General features: G+C 36.1%; 1 protein-coding gene across 1 annotated transcript; it reads left to right on the top strand.

Annotated features, from left to right (window-relative positions):
* Window positions 1-19,705: 19,705 nt before the first annotated feature.
* Window positions 19,706-22,065, top strand: LOC107893662 (WD repeat-containing protein 76). The gene is made up of 5 exons (XM_016818715.2): window positions 19,706-19,920; window positions 20,015-20,627; window positions 20,738-21,144; window positions 21,422-21,520; window positions 21,620-22,065. Exons 1-5 carry the CDS (start codon window positions 19,790-19,792, stop codon window positions 21,828-21,830), a joined length of 1,461 nt encoding a protein of 486 aa, XP_016674204.1. The 5' UTR covers window positions 19,706-19,789; the 3' UTR covers window positions 21,831-22,065.
* Window positions 22,066-22,612: the final 547 nt, after the last annotated feature.

Genomic DNA, 22,612 nt, shown 5'->3' with positions numbered 1-22,612 from the left:
CCGAAATGCCTCGTGTACCCACAGGGGGTCGATCACGATCTCGTCTAAAAAGGCCCGAAGTGCCTCTAAACTGGCCCGCATCATCTCGAAATTTCTTCGATGCCTGTTGAAGAGACTTTCCCGAGGATCTTTTACGAAACTCTCCAGTTCCCTCATCAACTTTTTGTTTTTCTTTTCTAAGCTCTTCGGCTTTACAAGCTCGCTCGACAAGTACTACGAACTCTCGTATTTCAAGAACGCCAACGAACATTTTTATATCTTCATTCAGCCCATCCTCGAAGCGTTTACACATAATAGCCTCAGACGAAACACATTCCCGAGCGTATTTGCTAAGTCTAACAAATTTTCGCTCGTAATCAGTAACCGACATGGAACCTTGCTTAAGCTCAAGAAATTCCTTCCGTTTTTGATCAAAAAATCTCTGACTGATATACTTTTTCCGAAACTCAGTTTGGAAAAACTCCCAAGTTACTTGCTCTCGGGGCACAACAGAAGTCAGAGTACTCCACCAATAGTAGGCAGAATCACGTAGCAAGGAGATAGTACACTTTAGGCATTCATCGGGTGTACAAGATAGCTCATCGAGTACCCGGATAGTGTTGTCCAACCAAAATTCAGCTTGCTCGGCATCGTCGCTATCCGTAGCTTTAAATTCAGTAGCCCCATGTTTTCGGATTCTGTCAACTGGGGGCTTATTTGACCTTATTTGGTTAGTTACCGGAGGTATTGTAGGTGCGGGGGTTGTATTAGTCGGGAAGGGAGGTTGTGGAACAGCCGTATTAGTTCGAATGTATTGGTTGAACCAATCATTCATCACGCTATAGAAAGCTTGTCTAGCTTCCTCATTCGGGTTACTAGCATTAGGTTGAGAGTCCGCCGGCGCTGTCCCTTGTGCGGGAGCAGGCGCTACACTCTCAAGATCATCAGCTACCTCTCGGTCGGGATCGGGATCCATTACTATAATTAAACACATTTACAATTGTCAGAAATCACCACACTATCAAGTAATCACATAAAATGGCATGTATAGCTAGACCCAACGCATTACGGTAGTCCTAGAATCGACTAAACCGTAGCTCTGATACCAATCAAATGTAACACCCCGAACCCGAGACCGACACCGGGGTCGAACACGAGGTGTTAACAGACTTTAAACCCCTTATAAAAAATATTTCCCAGACACTGCCAATCTGCATACTAGTCACTTTAAAAATCATATCTTGAGTTTCACAACTCAAAATCAGTTTCGTGATTTTTCCCTGAAACTAGACTCATATGCCCATCTACATATTTTTTTCTAGAATTTTTGGTCGGGCCAATTAGTACAGTTTATTAGTCAAAGTCTCCCATGTTACAGGGATCGACTACCCTGACCTTTGCGCATTACGACTTGGATATCTCCTTGTACAGGGCTCCAATACTGATGCCGTTTGTTTCTATAGAAACTAGACTCAGAGAGAAATCTATACATATATGGTATGACTCCTAATTATCTCTGGTTAATTTATAATGAATTTCCAAAGTCGGAACAGGAAATCCAGAAACCGTTCTGGCCCTGTCTCACGAGAACCTGAATATCTCTTAACATACTATCCGTATGATTGTTTCGTTACTTTCCTATGAAAGTAGATTCATCAAAGTTTGTTTACATAATTTATTCACTATTTAATTCCCTTCCTACTATTTTAGTGATTTTCCAAATCTACATCACTGCTGCTGTCAGCATCTGCCTTTAAGGTAGACTTTACCTATTTCATGGTTTCCATGATTTAACTAGCCCTTTTTGCATAAATAGCACAATTTATGATAGTGATTAACCATTCCCATGGCTAATCCTTGTCAAGCATATCCACACCGAATGATTATAACATTATACTCAAACACATATAAGCCATTTTCGCATGGCTATCCAAAATTATACAAGTCCAAAGGGTCCACGACCCACAACAAACGAGTAGTCCTATACATGCCATTTCGAAGTTCAACCAAAATTGTACCAAAAAGGGGCTTTGATAGTGTGGGCGACTTTGACTTCAAGATCCCGAGTCCGATAGCTGGAGAACCAAATCTATAAAACAGAGGAGCAATGAAACGGAGTAAGCAATTTATGCTTAGTAAGTTTTGAGCAAGGAATTCCAGCACAACAAAGTATAGCATTCATATAGCTAAACGGATAATTTCATATGCACAAATTTTCGATATCATACTTGCTTCACATTTCCAACCCTTATGTACATACACAAAAGATCAACTTAGCCAAAGGCCGGTAGCTCGTTTATCAACTGAGCGAATACTTATTTGTAAGGGCTCAACTAAATTCAAGCACATACGAAACATACCTCAATGTTGGGATGTTTCTAGAGCATTAACTGAAATTTTTTACAACAAGATCATTCATTCCCAAATCACGTACCTTCGGAATTTAACCGGATATAGCTCCTCGTTCAAATGCCTTTGGGACATAGCCCGGTTATAGTAATTCGCACAAATGCCTTCGGGACTTAACCCGGATTTAGTAACTCGCACAAATGCTTTCGGGAGTTAGCCCGGAATTAGTATCTCGCACAAATGCCTTCGGATCTTAGTCCGGATTTAGTATCTCGCACAAATGCCTTCGGATCTTAGTCCGGATATGGTCACTTAGCACAAAGCCTTCGGGACTTAGCCCGGACATCATTCAAATAACCATGCACATTTAACCATAAATCATGGCACATTCGTATTTCATTTTCGTTAGCAAAACTCAAACACAAGACACTTATCATTCTTGCAATTTCGGCTCAATAGCCACACACAATGAGCATGATTTTGATTTGCTTAAAACATGATCTAATCAAATCTTAATTTAAGCTCTCTTACTCAAGAACTTACCTCGGGTGTTGTCGAACGATTCCGATAGCTATTCGACCACTTTTTCCTTCCCTTTATCGGATTTATTTCCCCTTTGCTCTTGAGCTTAATTAAACAAATAAATTGATTTAATCATTTGAGCATCGAAAAGAGGAACACAAGGTACTTAGCCCATATTTATACATTAGACATTAAAGTCACATATGTACGGAATCATGAATCAAACTTAACATTAGCCAATTTTCCCCCTTGGCCGAATATGCATGTCCATTTTGGGGCCGATTTCAACACTTAATACATTCTACAAGTATGGTCACTTGTATTGACTAAACACCCTTTTGTTTCAAGTTCAAAACTTGGCTAATACGCACATATATACACTAGTAAAGCATCCTCTCCCTTTCCATCAATTTAACACATGCATTGCTCATTAACATACAAAAGTTATATTCGGCCTTAGCACACAACTTGCTAGCCGATTCTTCCCCATCTAGCAACCAATGCACATATGTGCTCACTCAAAAATGCTAAAAAGGAGAGTCAAGAATCATCAATCCACCATCACATGCATCATTAACAAGCTTCATATTTAGCATGCAATGGCATTAACACAAAATCCACCTAGGCCGAATCTTAACTCATCTTCATGCCTCATCACCACAACATCAAACATCAACCAAGAATGATGCATCCATGGCCGAGTGTCATTTCCATCACATAGCAAGATTTAGACCATGGGCTAGGTAGACTCAAGCTAACAACTAAAACATGCATGCATCTCATGGAACATCATCAAACATACCTTAGCCTAGCTACATGCATGGCCGAACCTCTTCAACCTTTCTTCTTCCTTCCTCCTTAAAACTTTTGGCCAAGGATGAACCAAAGGATGAGCACTTTTTTTTTCTTTGTTTTTCTTTCTAGTTTCGGCAAAATGGGGGAGGGGAGAAACAACCACACACTTTTTTTGTTTTCATCATATTCCCTTTCATTATTTAATTTCCATGCTCATTATTTTATTTTTTTTCCACCCATGATGCACCAACAAGACATGTCTATGACATGTCTTGCCCATCACACTTGGTCTACCATGCTTGTCATGGCCGGCCACTACTAATAGGGGGGGAATTTGACATGCAGGTCCCCCCTTTTTCCACATGCACTAATAGGTCCTTACACATTGACCTATCACATTTTAAAATTTTCTCACATAAGTCCTATTGACTAAATTCACATGCAATCGACTAATTCGAAGCTTGAAATTTTCACACATTCATAATTACATATTCTAGACAATAAATATCACATTCAAACATTTCGGTGACTCGGTTTAGCGGTCCCGAAACCACTTCCCGACTAGGGTCAATTTTGGGCTGTCACAACGACTTTGAGAATAATTTAGTTAAGTCAATTTATTTGATGTGGAAGTAAATTAGGTGGCCGTGAGAATTTTTTTCAACTAGAGAATTTGATTAAAGAGTTTTCTTGAAAAAGTAATTTGGAAAATCCAAGTAATTTTTGGAAAAATTAATTTTGATCAAGTAAAATTAAATTAATCAAATTAACTAAAATTAATATAATATTTTTAAAAATTAATTTTCAAATCAGACGATTAGCCCAATGGGTAATTGAACTTGAAAATTGGACCTGAAATCGTAAATTGGGCTCAGGAATTCAAAAATGAGACCAAGACCCAAAAATTGATCGAATTGTGCTCGGTATGTGAAACTGAGCTGACGGTCCAACATGTGGCTAGACCGATTGGTCGGGTCATCATTGACTCAGATTGAACCGGTAGCAGTCGAACTGGCTTGAGGTGCCATAAGGTTGTCGCACTTGTATCAACGGACATGGCAGTGTCTGTGGCTGCGGCGACAGCATCCCGGTGGCCGGTTACAGTTGGTCATCGGTGGTTGAGCAGTGGAAGAGTTACACTCCTATTGGGACTGTATCGGAGAATTTGATTTCAGATTAATTATTCTAAAAATAATATTGTTTTAATAGTTTAATATTAACTTTAATTTAATACTTATTTTAATAATATTTCATTAATTTAATATTAAACTATTATCTTAATATTAAATTAAATTTAATGTTTATTTTGTAGATAAACATTCTATTATTTTAATAACATTTAATATTAAACTTAATCTAATATTTATCTTGATAAATATTATATTAATTTAATACTAATGTGATTAAGTTTAATCATAGTTATACTCTTTAAACTCTCTCTATATAAATAGAGCCTTGGTCATTATTTATACACATTTGAATTCAAGAGATTTCATAAAATTTTTAGAAATATTTTTATGATTTACAACTTAACCTAGAAGTTTAAAAAAATTGCAAAATTATCCATCTGTAATTTTTGTGAAAAATTTTCTGATTCAAAACGAGCCTACACTCGGCAGACGTGAGCTTGAGAATAGCAGAGAGGACTTATTCGATCGAAACACTCATCCTAGACGAGTCGAAAAGGTACAATTTTGACTAAATGTTTATTACTTTTGATACCACAACCAAGATCTTGTTTTGGAAAAAAAATTAAAACTCTAGTTTTTCTTTAAATTTATTTTCCATTGCGTTTTCCAAACCCGTTTCTCCAACAAGTATTTTGGTCGCCCAAATTAAGCCAATCACACTAGGACTTTTACTTCCACAATAACTCTTCATGATATAGGACCAATTCAAGCTCCTCCCTAACCTTCTTTTCCATTTGAGCCAAGTGCATTGAGGTAGACCGTTCCATCTCCCTTTGTAAACCAGTTAAGGTATTGACAAACTTCTTTTTACGAGTTCCAATATGCTCATAAACTACCTGATTCCAGTTCTTGATGTTATATGTGAACTTAGAAAGAGAATCAAACATGTTACCATCAAAACTCCACTTTTCTCTGACAAAGTCAGTGTAACAGCCAATTTTCAGTGATATAAAAAATAGTGGTTTCAGGACCAAAATTTTGACGAGCGAGTATTTATTTTATTATTATTTTGAGGTCTACGGGAATATAGTAGGTTCATTTTAAAATTTCGTTAAGAAATTTTGATGTTTGCATGATTAATTTAGTAAAAAAGATTAAATTGTAAAAAGTGTAAAAGTGGAATTCTATTAGTTAAAAGGGATAAATAACTATGGAAATGAAATTAAATGAACTTAAATGATAATTAGACCATTTGATGAGTTAGTGGACAGTTATGGATATGGTTTTGATGAAATTATGATAAATTTTAAAGGTTAAAATGGTAAATGGGTAAATAAAGCTAAAATACCTTAAGAAAATGTGTTCCTCCTCTTCATTTTGGCATTACTCCACCAAAATTAACCATTGAAGGATAGGGTTGATTCGGCCAAGCTTCTTTTGGTGCATGTAAGTGATTTCAAGCCCCGTTTTTAATAATTTTTATATTTTTGAGATCGTTTTAGCTTAATCTAGCTAGCCCGAGGGTTAATTTTTAAAAATGTTACAGGTTGAGGGTTATACCATGATTTTTTTTGAGTAGGTTTTGATGTTAAATGATAGTATGAATCTTTGTTGAAAAATAAACAAGTTTTGTTAAGTGATTTTTGATGAATTTTGGAATTTGGGACTAATTTGTTAAAGGTGTAAATTCTAGGGTTTTCTTGTGAAATGATGGTAAATATGAGTTGTTTCAAGGCCCCTTTCATCTATGGTTAATATGAATCTAGATTAAAATGGTTAGATTTTAAGTTATAAGCTTAAGGACTAAATAGTAAAAAAGTTAAAATGTTTGGGATAAATTGGTAATTTTGGATAAATATGAAATATGGATTAAATTGAATACTAGAAATGGTTAATTGATTAAAAAATATTAGGGGTAAATTGGTAATTTTAAATAAATATGAAATGTGGATTAAATTGAATACTAGAAGTGGTTAATTGATTAAAATTACTTATTTAGAGAAAGATAAACCATGTTTGAACTTAGATTGAGGAAAAGCTAAAGTTACGAATTAGCTCAATCATATTTATATGCCCTAACTATTGAGGTAAGTTCGTATGAACGATTATTGTGTTTATGTTGTTTAAATTGAATGTCATTATGTTATTTATAATGTAAATGGATCGATATATACAAACATATCAATGCTACGATGAATTGAAGGATATCGAGTCCCGATTGAATCTTAGGAATTCATAGGATACAAATGACATATCATTAGGGATTTCATGTTTCGGATGCTAGTCTTGAATGTCCTCCCGATGACTGAGGTCCTGCATTTTTTGCGGATTCTCCACAACTCGTGTGAGTAGCATCGTGTAGCTTATGTTCTGACCCACAACTCATGTGAGTAGGCCCATTTCACAGTTCGTGTGAGCATTGATGTAAAGAAAAATTTATGGTTATATGTAAAGGCACACTTTGTGTGAGCTTTTCGAGTGTCTGAAGTAATTTTAGATGGTTCAACGGGCAAGAAAAGAGAATGAAATGGTAAGTATGTTAATGGATTGAATCATGATTTAATGGAAAGATTGAAAGTAAATGATGATGTATGTAAAAGGAAAATTTCATATCTCATGAATGATTTCTTTTATGTTATGGATGGACATACTAACTTGTGAGTTGGTGATGTTGTATAGGCTTATACTAAGCTTATGACATTGGTATTGGGTTGTACTTGTTATATGAATTGTATTATGGAAATGGTATGTTATGTATATGTTTATATGGGCTTACTAAGCACCTGTTGGTTACATAGTTTCTTTCCATTATTTTATAGATTATTGGAAACTCGATTTGGTTGGAAGCTCGTCGGAGATCTATCAGGCTATCCAACAAGCAATTTGATAGTTTTTGAGTATTTTGGACAATGTTTATAATGGCATGCATAGGGTGATTTGTAATGATATGTTGATGAATTTGTTGTTGGTTCTTTGGCATGTATAAACTTGTGGAATTTGTTTTGGATTGGTACCATTTGATTCCTTGTCAAATTGTGTCAATTTTGTTACCTTACTATACATATTGGTATGACTCTTTATAGTATATTTAGAATGGTATGATAATGGTCAAATTTGTGGTATGTTTCGGTAAGTAGTTGAATTAGGTTATGATGCTTGAAATAAGGTAATGTTGACTTAATTTGGCATATTATGTTTTATATATTTGAGGTGCCTTTGAATGGCATATTGGTTAGGTGAATTAGGTGGTTTGAAATGGCATATTTATGCATGTTTGAATGATGTTTAGGTACCTTGAATATGTTTTTAAATGGATTGAAAGTTTAGGAATGGTTAGGTTGTACACTGACTTGATTTTAGGTCAATTTTGGGTTCACAAAATCTGATACAGGGGAGTGTAACTTAGCCGTGTGATGCACACGACTTGGCGACACGGTTGTGAGTCATCTGAGGGTTTTAAAGGGTACAAGTCAGTGAGTTACACGACCTAACACACGACTTCGCACACGGACATGTGGGGCAACTCAGAGAGTTACACGGCTTGGCACACGGGCGTGCGACACGACCATGCGACCCTACTTAGTGAGTTATGGGTGAGGACAAGGGTTGGAACACAGCCGTGTGTCCCCATTTCAAAAGTTACATGACCTAGGGCCATGTCACACGGCCCGACCACACTGCCGTGTGACCCCTATTTTGCAATTTTCGCATCTTTTTCCTAAACTTTATGTTTTGTTTCAAATTAGTCTTGAGTTGCTCTTAAGCTATTTTTAGGCCCTCGAGGGCTCGATTTAGGGACAAATATGCATGTGAATGAATGGTTTATGATATTATTAACATGATGAATGCTATGATGTTTAAATGTTTCTTATTGTACGGTAATGTTTCATAGCCCTAATTCGGCAACGGAGACGGGTTAAGGGTGTTGCAGTTAGAAAACTTTAGATGTTCAGTCCACCCAACCAAAAATTGAAAGGGTCTCCCCACAGGGTATTAAACTTTAGTCTACAAATAAGACAACGGGGTCTATGATATGATTTAATCCATGTTAAATGAGAAACCATGTAGTTTGGAAATTTTTGAACCGAAGCAGCATTACCTAAGGCTTAATCAGGTCTTTCAAAAGTTCTCCCTTTTTTTCCAATTAAACGAATGACCTTTGAACCCCAAATCATGCAACTCATTAGACTCCACAAGCTTCCTAAAAGAAGGGCACTTTTTCCCACAAGATTTACCTCCAAATTTGTCATTTGAAGAGAGAATTACATTAAAGTCACTAATAGCCATCCAAGGAATCGGCTCAGAAGGAACGTAGGGTCTCAAATCCACCTAAAGCATTCTCCTTTTCTTCTTAGACGACTCCCATATACAAAGGCAATTAAAATAAATTATGATAGGATATTACTAAAGACACGTTCTATAATAAATTGAGGATGATTATGTACCATTTACAGCCTAACCAAAATTTTCCACCCATGCTAAATACCACCAAAAAACCCAATAGCTTCAACCCTATGAGAATGATGAAATCCCAACCTTGCAATAATTTCATCTGCTTTCCCTCTGTTCACCCTTGGTTGTAATAAGCTAATAATATCCGACTTATGCTAATTTATATTCCCTAAAAATACGAGGCAACTTTGTATTCAAACACCCTTGATAATTCTAAAGAAAATCGACAAATTTAAATCCATAAAAAAATTCTAGATTAAATTAAACGAACCTTATTTTCGAGAGGCATCCTTAGGACCCATCTATTTTCTAACCTTTTCTGGTCCTTCTTGAGCTGTCTCCTTCTCAATTTGTGAGGTAATAAATTCAACCAAATTGTTAATTGAATCAGGCAAGGGGATTCGTGAAGTCGAAGATTTAAAAAGGTTCCCTCTGTTTCTAATGGTTTTGCTGAGCTTTCTACCTCTATGACCTCCACCTATTTTTTCTCCATCGATTCGCAAATCAGCCACCACTCCTTTTCTACCCAAAAAATTATGCTGAGCAACATCTATAACAGAACCTGGATTCGAATGCATGTTCTCCTTAAAAGTAACAGCTGAATGGTTTGAATGATTCAAAACACCTTTCAATTTGACTGACATTTCTAACAACCTTTCATACATTGGATTAAAATGGGAAGAAGAATTGGAATTAAAAGTAGCAGTATGGGACGTACCTACCACTGTCACAGTTTCTAAATTCGAAGGGTTTTTCGCGTGAGAATAGGAAGAAGCAGACCCCCAAGACTGGGTTTGATTGGGCTATAGCGGCTTGAGTCAACATGGCTACGCCATACTGCTCATGGGTCTCCTTAGGGCCTTTCAGCGTTTTGCCCGCCTGCATAAAAATAGTGGATCCCAATTTAGTTCCTTGGATAAGCCTTTTTCCTTGAGATTTTTTTTTGAAAGAAATCACTGGATCTTTATTCAAAACAGGCCCAAAACAAACCCAACAAAACCAAAATAATAAAACAAACAACAAAACATAAAGGGTCCAAAACTAAGCCTAAAACAGACAAAACAAAAAGAAAAAAACAAAGAAATTAGCCCAAGCAAAGATCCAGCATAAGAAACAACGGGGAAGCTCTAGAGACTTCTAGGTCCTAGCTGTACTCCATTTGATAACCCCCTCTTGAAAATAGCAGACTATCTGGGAAACAACAAACTGCTTCATAATTATCTACCATCAAATCCATCAGATTACAATTCATTTCCATCAAAACTCTCTTGAATACACTAACCTTCTTGAATATGCCAACTATCAGATTAATTCAAAACCCCTTCCATTCTCTTCTTCAACTCTCTGACCTCTTGTCTCTCTCATGGCTTTTGTCCAGCTTCGATCATCGGCCGCTGCTTCCTCAGCATTAGAAGGAACCATATGCATCAGATAAGTTGTCTCCCTCTTTCTGATTCCATCAAAAGCTATAAGATGAGTAACCTTATTTGATTCTCTATTGGTAAAATGAAAAGCACAATACCTAAAACCTAAACTTAGTTTCTTAGAATCATTTATAAACGCTGTAATTTCAATCTGTCCTCCTTCTCTTTTTGCAGTTTACGGATCACTGACCGAGAATGTTCTTCAACTTTCACTTCCCTCAATCCAAGGTGTATCTCGATATTGAGTGCCTGAAAACACGCCATCGCTTCAGTTGTAAAAACAGGCAGTATATTTACATTCATGATTTTCTTTGAGAAAATAACATCTACTTTTTCATTTCGAACCACTAACCCAGAGCATAGCTCGTTCCTATGTTTGTTGAAAGCTACATTGAAGTTTATTTTAAACCTTAACCCTAACGGAGCAACCCATCTAGCCGTATGAACCTTTCTCTCAAGTACGTGCTTATTTAACCTATCCAGTTCCTTTAGATAGTTTATCACAAAATATGCAACTTGGGCACCCAATTTCATTTCCCCCTCATGTACAAATCTATTTCTGGAAGTCCAAATCGCCCATAATGCACAAGCTATCACCCTGCACTTAGCCATAGAATGTGACTCAAAAATATTTTTTAGCCAATCTTTGAAATCAATATTTGCATCTAAAATAGACCAAAAAATATTTAACTTGTCCCAAGTTTCCTTTGTTGTAGGGCATTCTCGAAACAAGTGCTCCCTCATTTTCGCTTTAATTTAACATCTTCGGCGAGTAGCAGAACCCATCATTCTTTAATAGTGAAGATTACTAAATGTAGGCAAATAGTTACACGAAAATCTTCAAATTGTAATTTTAATTTTAGGGGGTAGATTTAAATTCCACAATTTCTTCTAAAATTGTTTGTAATTAGTATGTACTTCATTCGAACCGTTATGTAAAAGAAATTTGTGTCCACTAAGGACTGAATACTCCCCGGTCGGCCTATAACGCTAGATGATATAGTCATTGTGTGAAAACAAAGGCAAAGGAATACATAAAATCCTCTCTGCATCCTTCTCCGAAAAGGTATTATAAACCAACTCAACATTCCATTTCCTTGAATTGGCATCAATCAAATTTGCAACTCTTAAAAGTATCAAGTTAACATTCATATTCTAAATTTTGAACTCATCATTTCTAGGAACCCAAGCGTCTCCCCATATAGAACCATGCCGTCCATCACCAATCCTCCAGCCCTAGCCTTTCAAAAGGATTCCCTTCGTAACCCATAAACTCTGCCAGGTAAAGGAAGGTAAATTTCCTAACCTGGAATTTAAGAAATCGAAATCACTATAATATTTGGCTTTCAAAGTATGCACTAGTAAAGAATTAGGATTTCGTAAAAAAAAATAACCCTGTTTGGCCAATAACGCGATATTCAAAAGATTCAAATTACAAAAACCCATACCACCCTATTCCTTAAGCGCACATAAAGACTTCCAATCACACTAGTGCATACCTCACTTTCCATGACTTTTTTTTCCACCAAAAGGAACCCATTATGTTTTCCAACTCCATACATAAAGATTTTGGCAAGAGAAAACATGCCATCGTATAGGTGGGAATTGCTTGCAAAACAACCTTGATAGAAACCTCTCTTCTTCTTTGTGAAATATGCCTTATACTCTAGCTGTTTATCTTTTGCTTCAGTCTACCTTTCAGACTTTGAAAGCCAGTTTTTTTTTTCTGACCCACTATATTTGGAAGTCTTAAATATTTCTCCGGGTTAGTCGAACAACGAACATTAAGAACTTGAAAAGCCAAGTTCTTATCTTGATCATTCACATTTGAACTAAAAAAAGCCGTGGACTTTTCAAAGTTAACACATTACCCCGAGCAAGACTCATATTCACTTAGGATTTCCTTTAACACATTAATCCCCCGATTCGAAACCTCACCAAACAGTATACAGTCATCTTCAAACATGAGGTGGGTGATTGGGGGAGAAGATCTACATACCTTAGCACCACAAATTTTCCTTTCCTGACTTGCCAACCTTATTAACGTAGATAGCCCTTCTTCAAAAAATAAAAATAAATAAGGGTTTAATGGATCTTCTTGTCACAAACCCCTCAATGACTTGAAACTTGATCCTTGCTCTCCATTAAGTAAAATAGAATATTGAATAGAATTAATACATCGGAGAATAAAATCAATAAACTGATCTGCAAAACCCTTTTTTGACATCATACTTTTGAATAAAGGCCACTCCACTCTATCATAGGCCTTACTCATATCGAGTTTTAAAGCCATAAATCCTTTTCGCCCAAGTCTTTTATTCTTAAACGAATGAAGTACCTCATATGCCAGCAACATATTGTTAGTGATGAGTCTTTTATGTACGAATGCACTCTGAGAGTCATCTATACAATCATCCAGAACCTTTTGTAAATGATTGGCAATAGTCTTGGTAATAATCTTATAGATTACTGTACATAGGCTAATAGGGCAAAAATTTTTCAAATTAATAGGATTAGCAGTTTTTGGAATCAACACCAACTAAGTTTTGTTAATTTCTTCCATAGATTTATCATGATTCAGAATATCCAAATAAAAACCACTAGTATCCTTACCAATAATGTGCCAGTACTTTTGGTAAAATACTGCTGGAAAGCCATCACAACCTGAAGCTTTTGTAGGCCCCATCCCTTTCAGTGCCTCAACAATTTCTTCCTCTGGGTAAGTGGCCATTAAACTTTGATTCATACTGTCTGAAATACATGAATGAACCTTTGAGAGTATCTACTCCAAGTTTCCAATTCCTCTAGAGGAAAATAGGTCTAAAAAATATTCACGAGCGATATTCTCCACCTCCCTACCATCCATAGCAAGAGAGCCATTGGTTTTCTGTAAACCTCAAACCCGGTTAATACGCCGTCTTTGAGAAGCATACTTATGGAAGAACGAAGTATTCTTATCCCCCATTTTCAACCAATTTGCTATTGCTCATTGCTCCCAATATCTTTTCTCCTTATCCATCTCCATATTCAAGTGTAATTTGACCTCGACAAGTTCAGCCAAATTCTCTTCCAATCTCTCTTCACAATTTAACTCTTCCAATCTCCTTGTTAGTCGTTTCGCTTCACACCCTCTTTTATACTTAATCTTCCCTGCCCAATATTTCAACCCATTAGCACGAGTTGACATGTGATTTAGAAAGGAACCAGAACTTCCTTCCCATAACTTCCTAATCTCTTCCTTACATGACTCCTCTAAAATCCACCAAGCTTCAAATCGAAACCTAACAGGTCTTCTTCCTATCCCTTTATCCGCTGTCTCGATGAGCAAAGGACAATAGCCCGAGAAAGAATTTGAAAGATGCTCTAAAGAGTAAGTTGGGAAAATTTAAAGTCAAGCATCCGTAGCCACCCCTCTCTCGATTCTTTCTCTAATGTTCTGTTCCGTTATTCGACCCCTTTCCCACGTAAACCATGACCCAGAGAAACCTATATCCTCCAATTGGCATTCTTCCAATGTTCTACGAAAAGCCTCCATCTATGCCTTACCCCTTAGCAATCCTTCCTTTTTTCGTGTACAAAGAGAATATCGTTGAAGTCCCCACCAACTAGCCATGATAGCGAATTATTTCTCCCTAGTCGTCGAAGTAAATCCCATGTCTCTGATTTATTCCTAACATTCAGATCCCTATAAAAACTTGTGAAACGTCACCGAGTATTTATTTCATCTTCTTAAATTTCAACATCAATATGATTTTTTGAGAGACTCCTCAAAGTGACTAAGTTACTCCTATTCCATCCAATACTTAAACCCCCTCGTGAACCTTCAGCAGGAACACCAACACCATTAAAAAAACCACACCGTCTCCTAACAATCTCCATTTTATTAGCACTCAATTTAGTCCCTATAAAGAAGACAATTTGGGGATGATAATCTTCAGCATATACTGAAACCTTCTTACTACTTGCAGACTCCCCACTCCACGAACACTTCAGCAAAAGATTTTCATTTCTTCCGGTCGGCTTGCCCAATGGCAGCCGCTGATATCTATTGAATATGAGCTAAATGCCCACCAGCAATCTTCAATGAATCCTAAATAGTAGAAATATTAGAGATTAAAAAATCAAACCTTTTTCTTTTTTTTACCTACCCCATTGATGATTAGCTCATCTTCTAACTCACAATCCATATTTGATAGCTCCAATCTATTTGTATGCCCAATCTTCCTGGATCTTTCCTTAAGTCAACACCATTCAGAGAAGGCCCCACCAATTGACTTTTCCCATTCCCTAAATCTTTTTCCTTGAGATTTTAAACTGACCCCACTCTTAGTTAGGCCCACACAAATCCATTTCCTTGGAACCCCTTTCGTGTAACATCCCAAAATAGGGCCTAGTTGGAATAGTGATTTCGGGACCACAAATATGACATCAAAATATTTATTTTATGATTATTATGAGGCCTAGAATATGAGAATATGCATGTGTTAAGGTTTCATGAAGAAATTCTTTGAGTAAGGTGTCCAACTGGAAATTAGGGACTAAATTGAATAAATTGCAAAACTTGGATTCTAGAAGCAATTTAATGAAATTGATTTAGATTATAAATTAGAAGGTCTTGGAGAGAAATTTTCCCAATTTCTAAGTTTTTGGACAAAAATGAGCTTGCATGGATGAAATTTTAAAGAAAGGGCTTAAGGGCATTTTGGTCATTTGGCATTTTAATGAAATAAAATAGGAAAAATGAAACAAAAATCAGCCATTTTCTCCCTTGTACCAGCCGAAACTCTCAAGCCATCCATAGCTAGGGTTTTCAAGCTTTTCAAGCTCAATAGTAAGCGCTCCTAAGCTCAATTTTTAATGTTCTTTGTATTTTTGAAATTTCGGTAGCTTGCTCTCACCATTTCTACCCGTATTTCATGCTAGGGTTCATGTTTAAAAATTTACCCATGCATGAGTTACTTGTATTTTGATGGATTATGGAGGAATATGAAAGTTGGATGTGTGTTAAACATCTTTTCCTAGTTGTTCATGAAAAACCCCAAAAGGGACCTTTTTGAAAAAGTTGTAAAATGTGTGGTAGAAATGTGAAAATAATGGAAAACGTGAGCTACTATAAGAGGGAAAAGTGTTCGGCTAGGCTTGGGTAAGGTAGAAATTGCATGTGTTTCATTACACGAGCCTAGGGACTCAATCGTAAAAATGTGAAAGGTTAGGGGCAAAACAGTCATTTGGACTAGGGGTGAAATTTAGACTTGAAATGTATAATGTGGAGTGTTAATTATTTAATTTTGTTGTAATAGACCCCGAGGAACAAATTTCGGAGGTCGATCGAGGAAAACGAAAGGTTTCGGAATAACCGAAACACAGCACCAAAATGAATACCAGGTAAGTTCGGATAACTTAAAGTAAACTCCTAATATGCCTAACTATATGATTTGTGAATGAATGACGATTGCATTTATTGATGGCATAAGATTTCATGAAATGCATTCTTAATAATGATGTGTTGAAAAATTTGTCCCGGTTGAGGTTAAAAAGGGAATTCGATGGATAAACTATGTTTTACATGTGTAATGATATCCTGCATGTGTCGCAGAAATAATTTAGCCCAGACGGGTGTTCCTTTGGATGATTAGCCTCCCGAAGAATACATGTGCATTATGGATTTAGCCCGGACGGGTAATCCGATCGGGTTCTGAATTTAGCCTGGACTGGTAATTCAGATTTGAGCTCATTAAAGGTGTTTTTCGCAATAAGGGATTTAGCCTGGACTGGTAATCCCGACATCACCTTATGAGTTTACGATATGGGGGACTTAGCCTGGACTAGTAATCCTACCATAAGATGTGAGGTTCGCGGAAGTGCACACCTGAAATGATCATCCTTATGAATTGACGGTTAATGGATATTCTATCGAGATTTCCTAGACACTCAACGGGATTAACATGAAATACATGTACAAAATGAAATGTTGAATGATGAGCTCATCTAAGATAAATTACATGGTGTTTTGTTATGTGACTAACTCATTAGTTGAGTACATGTGATAGAGAACCATTTCATACTTATTGGTTTCCTTATCTATTATGGATGTATGGTAATTACTTGGTAAGTTTACTTTATGGTTATTCGAGCTTATTAAGCATGTAAATGCTTGCTCCTCTCTTTTCCCTGCTTTTCAGAGCTCAAGGACTCGTAATTAGAAGACGGTTGGAGAGCCAGCACACTATCAAATAGACCAGCTGTGGTATAAAGACATTTCTATTTTGTTCAATGGCTTATATAGAACCTTTGGGTATTTTGTTATATATGTCATTTGATTTGCCAAATGTAGGCATGTAAAGATATACCTATCTTTTTGTCTATGGCCATGGCAATTGGCTTATTTTGAAGTAGGCTATAACCTACAATTCTATGCATGTTTATATTCATATGTAATGGTTTGTTTATAATTGGCAATGAGTCATAAGAACGAGCCAATTTTGAATGTGTTACAGTGACATGGAAAACCATAAATTCAAGATGGGAAAATAATCTAGCATGTATGAAACCAATGATATGAGGTTTCCATGCAATAAGTTTTTCCAAGATCATTTATAAGAGTATAATCATGTTTTGCTTTGTATTTGGTAACCATTATGTTTAAGTGGTGAAAAATGTGACCAAAGGCTCAGAAAATAGCTTATTAGGGTCCACATGGTTGGACACACGGGCATGTGTCTAGGCCGTGTGTGACACATGGCTCACTTCCATAGGTGTGTGTTATGGTCGTGTGTCTCCTACACTTAAAATTTTAAGTCAGTGTTGTACACGGGCAGGCCACACGGGCGTGTGCCATGGCCGTGTTTTAAAGTCAGCGTTGCACACGGACTAAGGGCACGGGCGTGTCCCAAGCCACACGAGTGTGTGTGACCACATGGTCTATGCCCACACGGGTATGTGGAGCCTTAAAGCATAAATTTTCCAAGTTTTTCTTAAGTTCTCGGTTTAGTCTCGAACCGTTTCTAATGTATGTTTTGGGCCTCGTGTTCAAGGGACATAATGCATGAGAACGAGAAGTTTCAAGTTAAAAGAAATTTATGGTCCGGTTTTATATGCATATGCTTGAGTTAAGTCCGGTAGCACCTCGACCCTGTCCCAGCGTCGGATACGGGCGAGGGGTGTTACACTTTAAGCCCTACTACCGCTCCAATACCAGACTGGCGCACTCCATCCTTCTTTCCAGACATTGGACGAGCAACCCTATCTTCGCAAAAATTGGCAGAATCCCCATTACTGCGTTTTACCTAGATTCCCTCTTTTCCATTAATGTTGACCAAAGCATTAAACCTAGATATGACTACTATATTCCCCTGATTGGTGGCTTCAGTCCCTTGAAAACCACTAAAATTTTGCCTCTTCCTCTACTCAACAAGAAACCACGGCCATAAAGATTTGTCTTACTAGCAACACCGTCTTCCATGATCAAGGTATCCGTTATATGGGTTTAACTAGCAACTGCAATTGCGCTATCATCTATACTCGGAACAATTTTCTTTGTTTTGCAAAGTTCTTTGACATGTCCGTAACATCCACATGAGAAAAAAACCGTAGGCGGATATTCATATTCAATTCTCTGAATAGTTCCATTAATCAGTACCTATAAGACCAAAGGCTTGTCCAGATTGACATAGATCGCCATAGGTGCAAATATGCCCCTTGCTTTGTTACTATTATTGAAATCTAGTTTTGCAACCTTACCAACCATCCCTCCAATCTCCTACAAAAGTTTCCTCTTGTACATGTGACCCAGAAGCCCCGGAAGATGGATCAACGACATTACAACACAAGGGAAAGGCTTTACATGATCAAAATTAATAGACTATGGCTGAACCACTAAGTAATGTCCAAAAATGATCTCGGGTCCTTGAGAAAGAGCTTTCTCAAAATAGTCAGAATTCTGGAACTTAGCTAAAATATACCCATTCTCTATGTCCATTAGATGAAATGGTTTAGATAGGTTACAAAGAGAATACTCTTTATTTTGGAGTGTGGTATACCCAATGTTTCAGTCTAACATCTTAATCATCACCGTATTAGTCATATCATTGACTAATAACAGATTCACTCAATCAGAGATTTCAATAGAAGGAATGCCATTAACAAAAGATTTCGTAATATCTTCTTGGAAAAACCAAAGTCATCTTCTTGATCCAAATCTATTCTAAATGAACGCTCCTCGAATTACATTGGTTACCAAACAATCTTTCCTTCTAAGAAGTTTTTGGATCCGAATCCAAATCAGCCGTCACTTTCCAATACCATCGAAGGATCTTTCCAAGCTTCAGTGTAAACAATTCTTAATTTTTTTTAAATTAGGATAATTATCAAAGAGTTGATTTTGATGTCTATTATTATTAAGAGAATAAGTCATATAAGGATTATTCTAAAAAGTGTAGTTTTTAGGCACCAATAAAATTTCGTCACATCATTAAAATTTAAATAAACAAATTATTATTATTATATACTCATTCATATTCAACTTACTCTCCAACTCTATTTTTTTTAAAACATAAGTAATTAAAATAAAAAATAAAATAAAATAAAAACTTTAAAATTTACACAATTTTTATTTCTGATGATTGAATGCAATATATTTTTTCCTTTTAAAAAATGTATAATATAAAATGGAAAACAATTTAAAATGGAAAAAACAAAAAATCCACGGTGTAGAAATTAAATTTTTTAAAAAAATTGATTGCAAAAAAATAAAAAAATATTAACTTTTGAACAAGAAAAAAACAAAATGATTAAAAATTGTAAAAGAAAAAAATATTTGTTTATAATTTAAAAATTAATTATTTTAAATAATTTAATCAAATTTAAATTAAATTAAAAAATATAAAAAATATAAAAAATATAATAATATTTTGTTATCTTTAAATTTAGATGACATGATAAAATTTTATTAATACTTAAAACTTATTCTTTTTAGAATCATCCCAATATAATTTATTTTCATAATTTATTACCTATTATTAAAGGTTTATTGGTTGAAACGTACAGGGTTAAAATCTTCCGGCCCAAACCCTCCAATCATATCCAATAAAACATGAGCCCCGCTCCCCCCTTCCCTTTCGTATCGTCTCGTTGTCTTCCATGGTGTCTCAGAAACTAACAGAGTATGAACGTAAAAGGCTTGAAAATATCAAGAGAAATGCTGAAATGGTGGGCGCACTCAATATCCGCTCAAAAGCAGCTATTCTCTCTGCCGCTACCAAACGCCAAAAGTAACGAAATCCATCTTTGTTTTTCACCCATTTTTGTTACAAAGAAAATAACGTAAAGATTGTCTTATTTTTAAATTTTTATGATTGCTTGCAGAACAAAACAAGTGAAGAAACCCAAAATGGTGAACCCGATCGTAACTCGACGGTCACCGAGAACAAGAGTTAAGCTACCGGATTCAAAGGGTTTGTCGGATAAGTTCCTAAAACCTATTAGTATGATAGATGCTTTCATAGGATATGAAAAAGAATCTAACCAAGTGCTGGTTGATACAATTTTGAGTATTGCTGAGGAAACTCAAGCTGGATTTCCAGAAAATGAAGAGTTTAATGGTGCTAAAGACGTTAAAGATGGGAACTTTAGTGGTTTTAGTGAGAAAGGCACTTTGGATTCTTGCAAAAGTGAGGCTTTTGAATCACCAGTTAAAGAAGAGTTTGATGAGCATTTGGATAATAAGAAGAGTGATCCCTGGCTGAAATCAATGGATTTGAAACCAGAGAATGTAGCATGGCCAATGCCCCGAAGGATCATGGAGGTTAAGTTTTTCCCTTGTACTGGTATTCGTATGATTGCAGTGGGGAACAAAATTGGGAATATAGCATTTTTGAATATGGATTCTGAGGATGAAATTGATGATGGAATATATATTTATGGCCCGCATACTGGTGCTATTTCTGGGATTTCGGTTCAAAGATATTCAATGTCAAAGGTATTTTGGGGTTCCAACCAAGATTTTATTTTTAGTTTGTGATTTCAGGCTAACAAATTGCTAAAGGGAATGCATATATAAGATGTTTTTCTTGTTGCATTGGGATGCAGATTTATAGCAGCGGCCATGATGGCTTTATTCGATTAATGGATGCTGAGAAGGAAGTATTTGACGTGGTGCATTATTGTGATAAAACTATACATTGCCTCTCTCAACAGCCAAATGATTTGTGGAGCTTATATTTCTCGGAGGGTCGTGGAGTGTTGATTGAATGGGATGTTCGGACTGGGAAATCCAGCGGAAACTGGATGCTTCATGAAGATACTATCAACACCATAAGCTTCAATCCACAAAACCCCAACATTATGGCAACCAGTTCAACAGATGGAACTGCTTGCATTTGGGATTTAAGGAGCACGAGGTCTCAGAAACCGAAAACCATGAAGACTGTGAGCCATGGTAGGGCTGTTAACTCTGCTTACTTCTCACCCTCTGGAACCTCTCTTGCAACAACAAGGTATTAACTTCTCTTTCTTAAACCAATTTTTTAATTTTGTTGTCGTTGTTGTTGCAGTACAAACTGTATTGTATGTCATATTATGATTGACTTGAATGGATGTACTTTATGTTGAGATACATAGCTTCTATTATTTTGAGGATGTCTTTAGCATTAGGTGGTTCCTAAGATGTTACCTTGTTTACTAACTGTATCCTGCTTTTGGCATGTTTATGTAGATAGATGCTTTTCTAACATTTGTTCAATTGGTTCTAATATTTTTTCTCATTTAACATAGTTTGGACAACAATGTTGGTATAACAAGTGGATTCAATTATGAAGACACTTCTATGATATACCATGATAATTCAACAGGAACTTTGAATCTTAGTTTCAGGTAGGCTTTTTTTCTGTCTTTCGTGTTCTTCTCAAAGTAATCTACTTGCTTGATGTTCTGTTGTGTATGGTTGAGTGTTTTTCATTTTGGTATAAGCAGAGGTATATGGGGGTGGGATGATTCATGCATATTCATTGGCAACATGAGAAAAGGTATTGATGTAATCTCTCCAGTACAAAGAACAAGTGTAATGACATTACAGAGTCCACAATTGCCTGCAATTCCCTGGAGATTTGATGCACATCCATATGAAGTTGGGATGTTAGCAGCAGCCACCAATGGGAGTGGAGTTTGCCTGTGGACACCATGATAGAAAAATCTGTGCTTTGCAATTTCTACCCAGTGTTTTTGTCTCAACTTGTTAGCCGACTTTATCATAATATATATGATTTTCTTTTGGGTTTGCGGAGGGGAATGACGACAGCGGGGTTTGAACCCTGATTTTTGGATGCCAACAAGGAACTTAACTACTCTTATGTTGTTGGCAATATATCTGATTCTTGTATCTTTTTTGTTATTGACAACAGTATGCTAGATTTTGTGAAGGGGACCAAAAAGCAAAGTTAAGCATAGGATTTGGAATGCATTTCTTAATTCCTAATTAGTTTAGGGTTTAGAAATATATTGGAATTTCAACCATTATCATGAATGAAAAATATACTTAGATGGTAATAACAAGTTTTGAATATTTTTTTTTTGGTAGAAAGAAAATAGAGTCAATTACACTTAACTAGAAACAACATTAGAAATAGATAGTAGAGAAGAAATATCTAATCGAATTTGATCAACAACTCTAGTAGGAGCAATATTAAACACACGAGGCCCAAACGAAAACTCTTGCATTTGACCAGTCAGGATATGGGGGGAAAAGTTCGCTTCTCTTGAGATTTGCTTAATGATCATTTGTCAATTATGTTTGTATAATTCTTGGATATGTAATATTAAATCTCTATTCTCATATTCTTTAAAATCCCCATGAATACCTTTAATTGTCTGAGCGTAGCTAGTCTTAAAAATAATTTCCTTCCAGTTAAAGTCCCATGCAAGGTGAAGGCTATCATAAATAACTCAAAGTTCAGCTTTTTCAATACT

The sequence above is a fragment of the Gossypium hirsutum genome, chromosome A06 (assembly GCF_007990345.1).
Source record: "Gossypium hirsutum isolate 1008001.06 chromosome A06, Gossypium_hirsutum_v2.1, whole genome shotgun sequence".
In the NCBI taxonomy this organism is placed as follows: Eukaryota; Viridiplantae; Streptophyta; class Magnoliopsida; order Malvales; family Malvaceae; genus Gossypium; species Gossypium hirsutum.
This window is presented reverse-complemented; position numbering and strand designations above follow the sequence as displayed.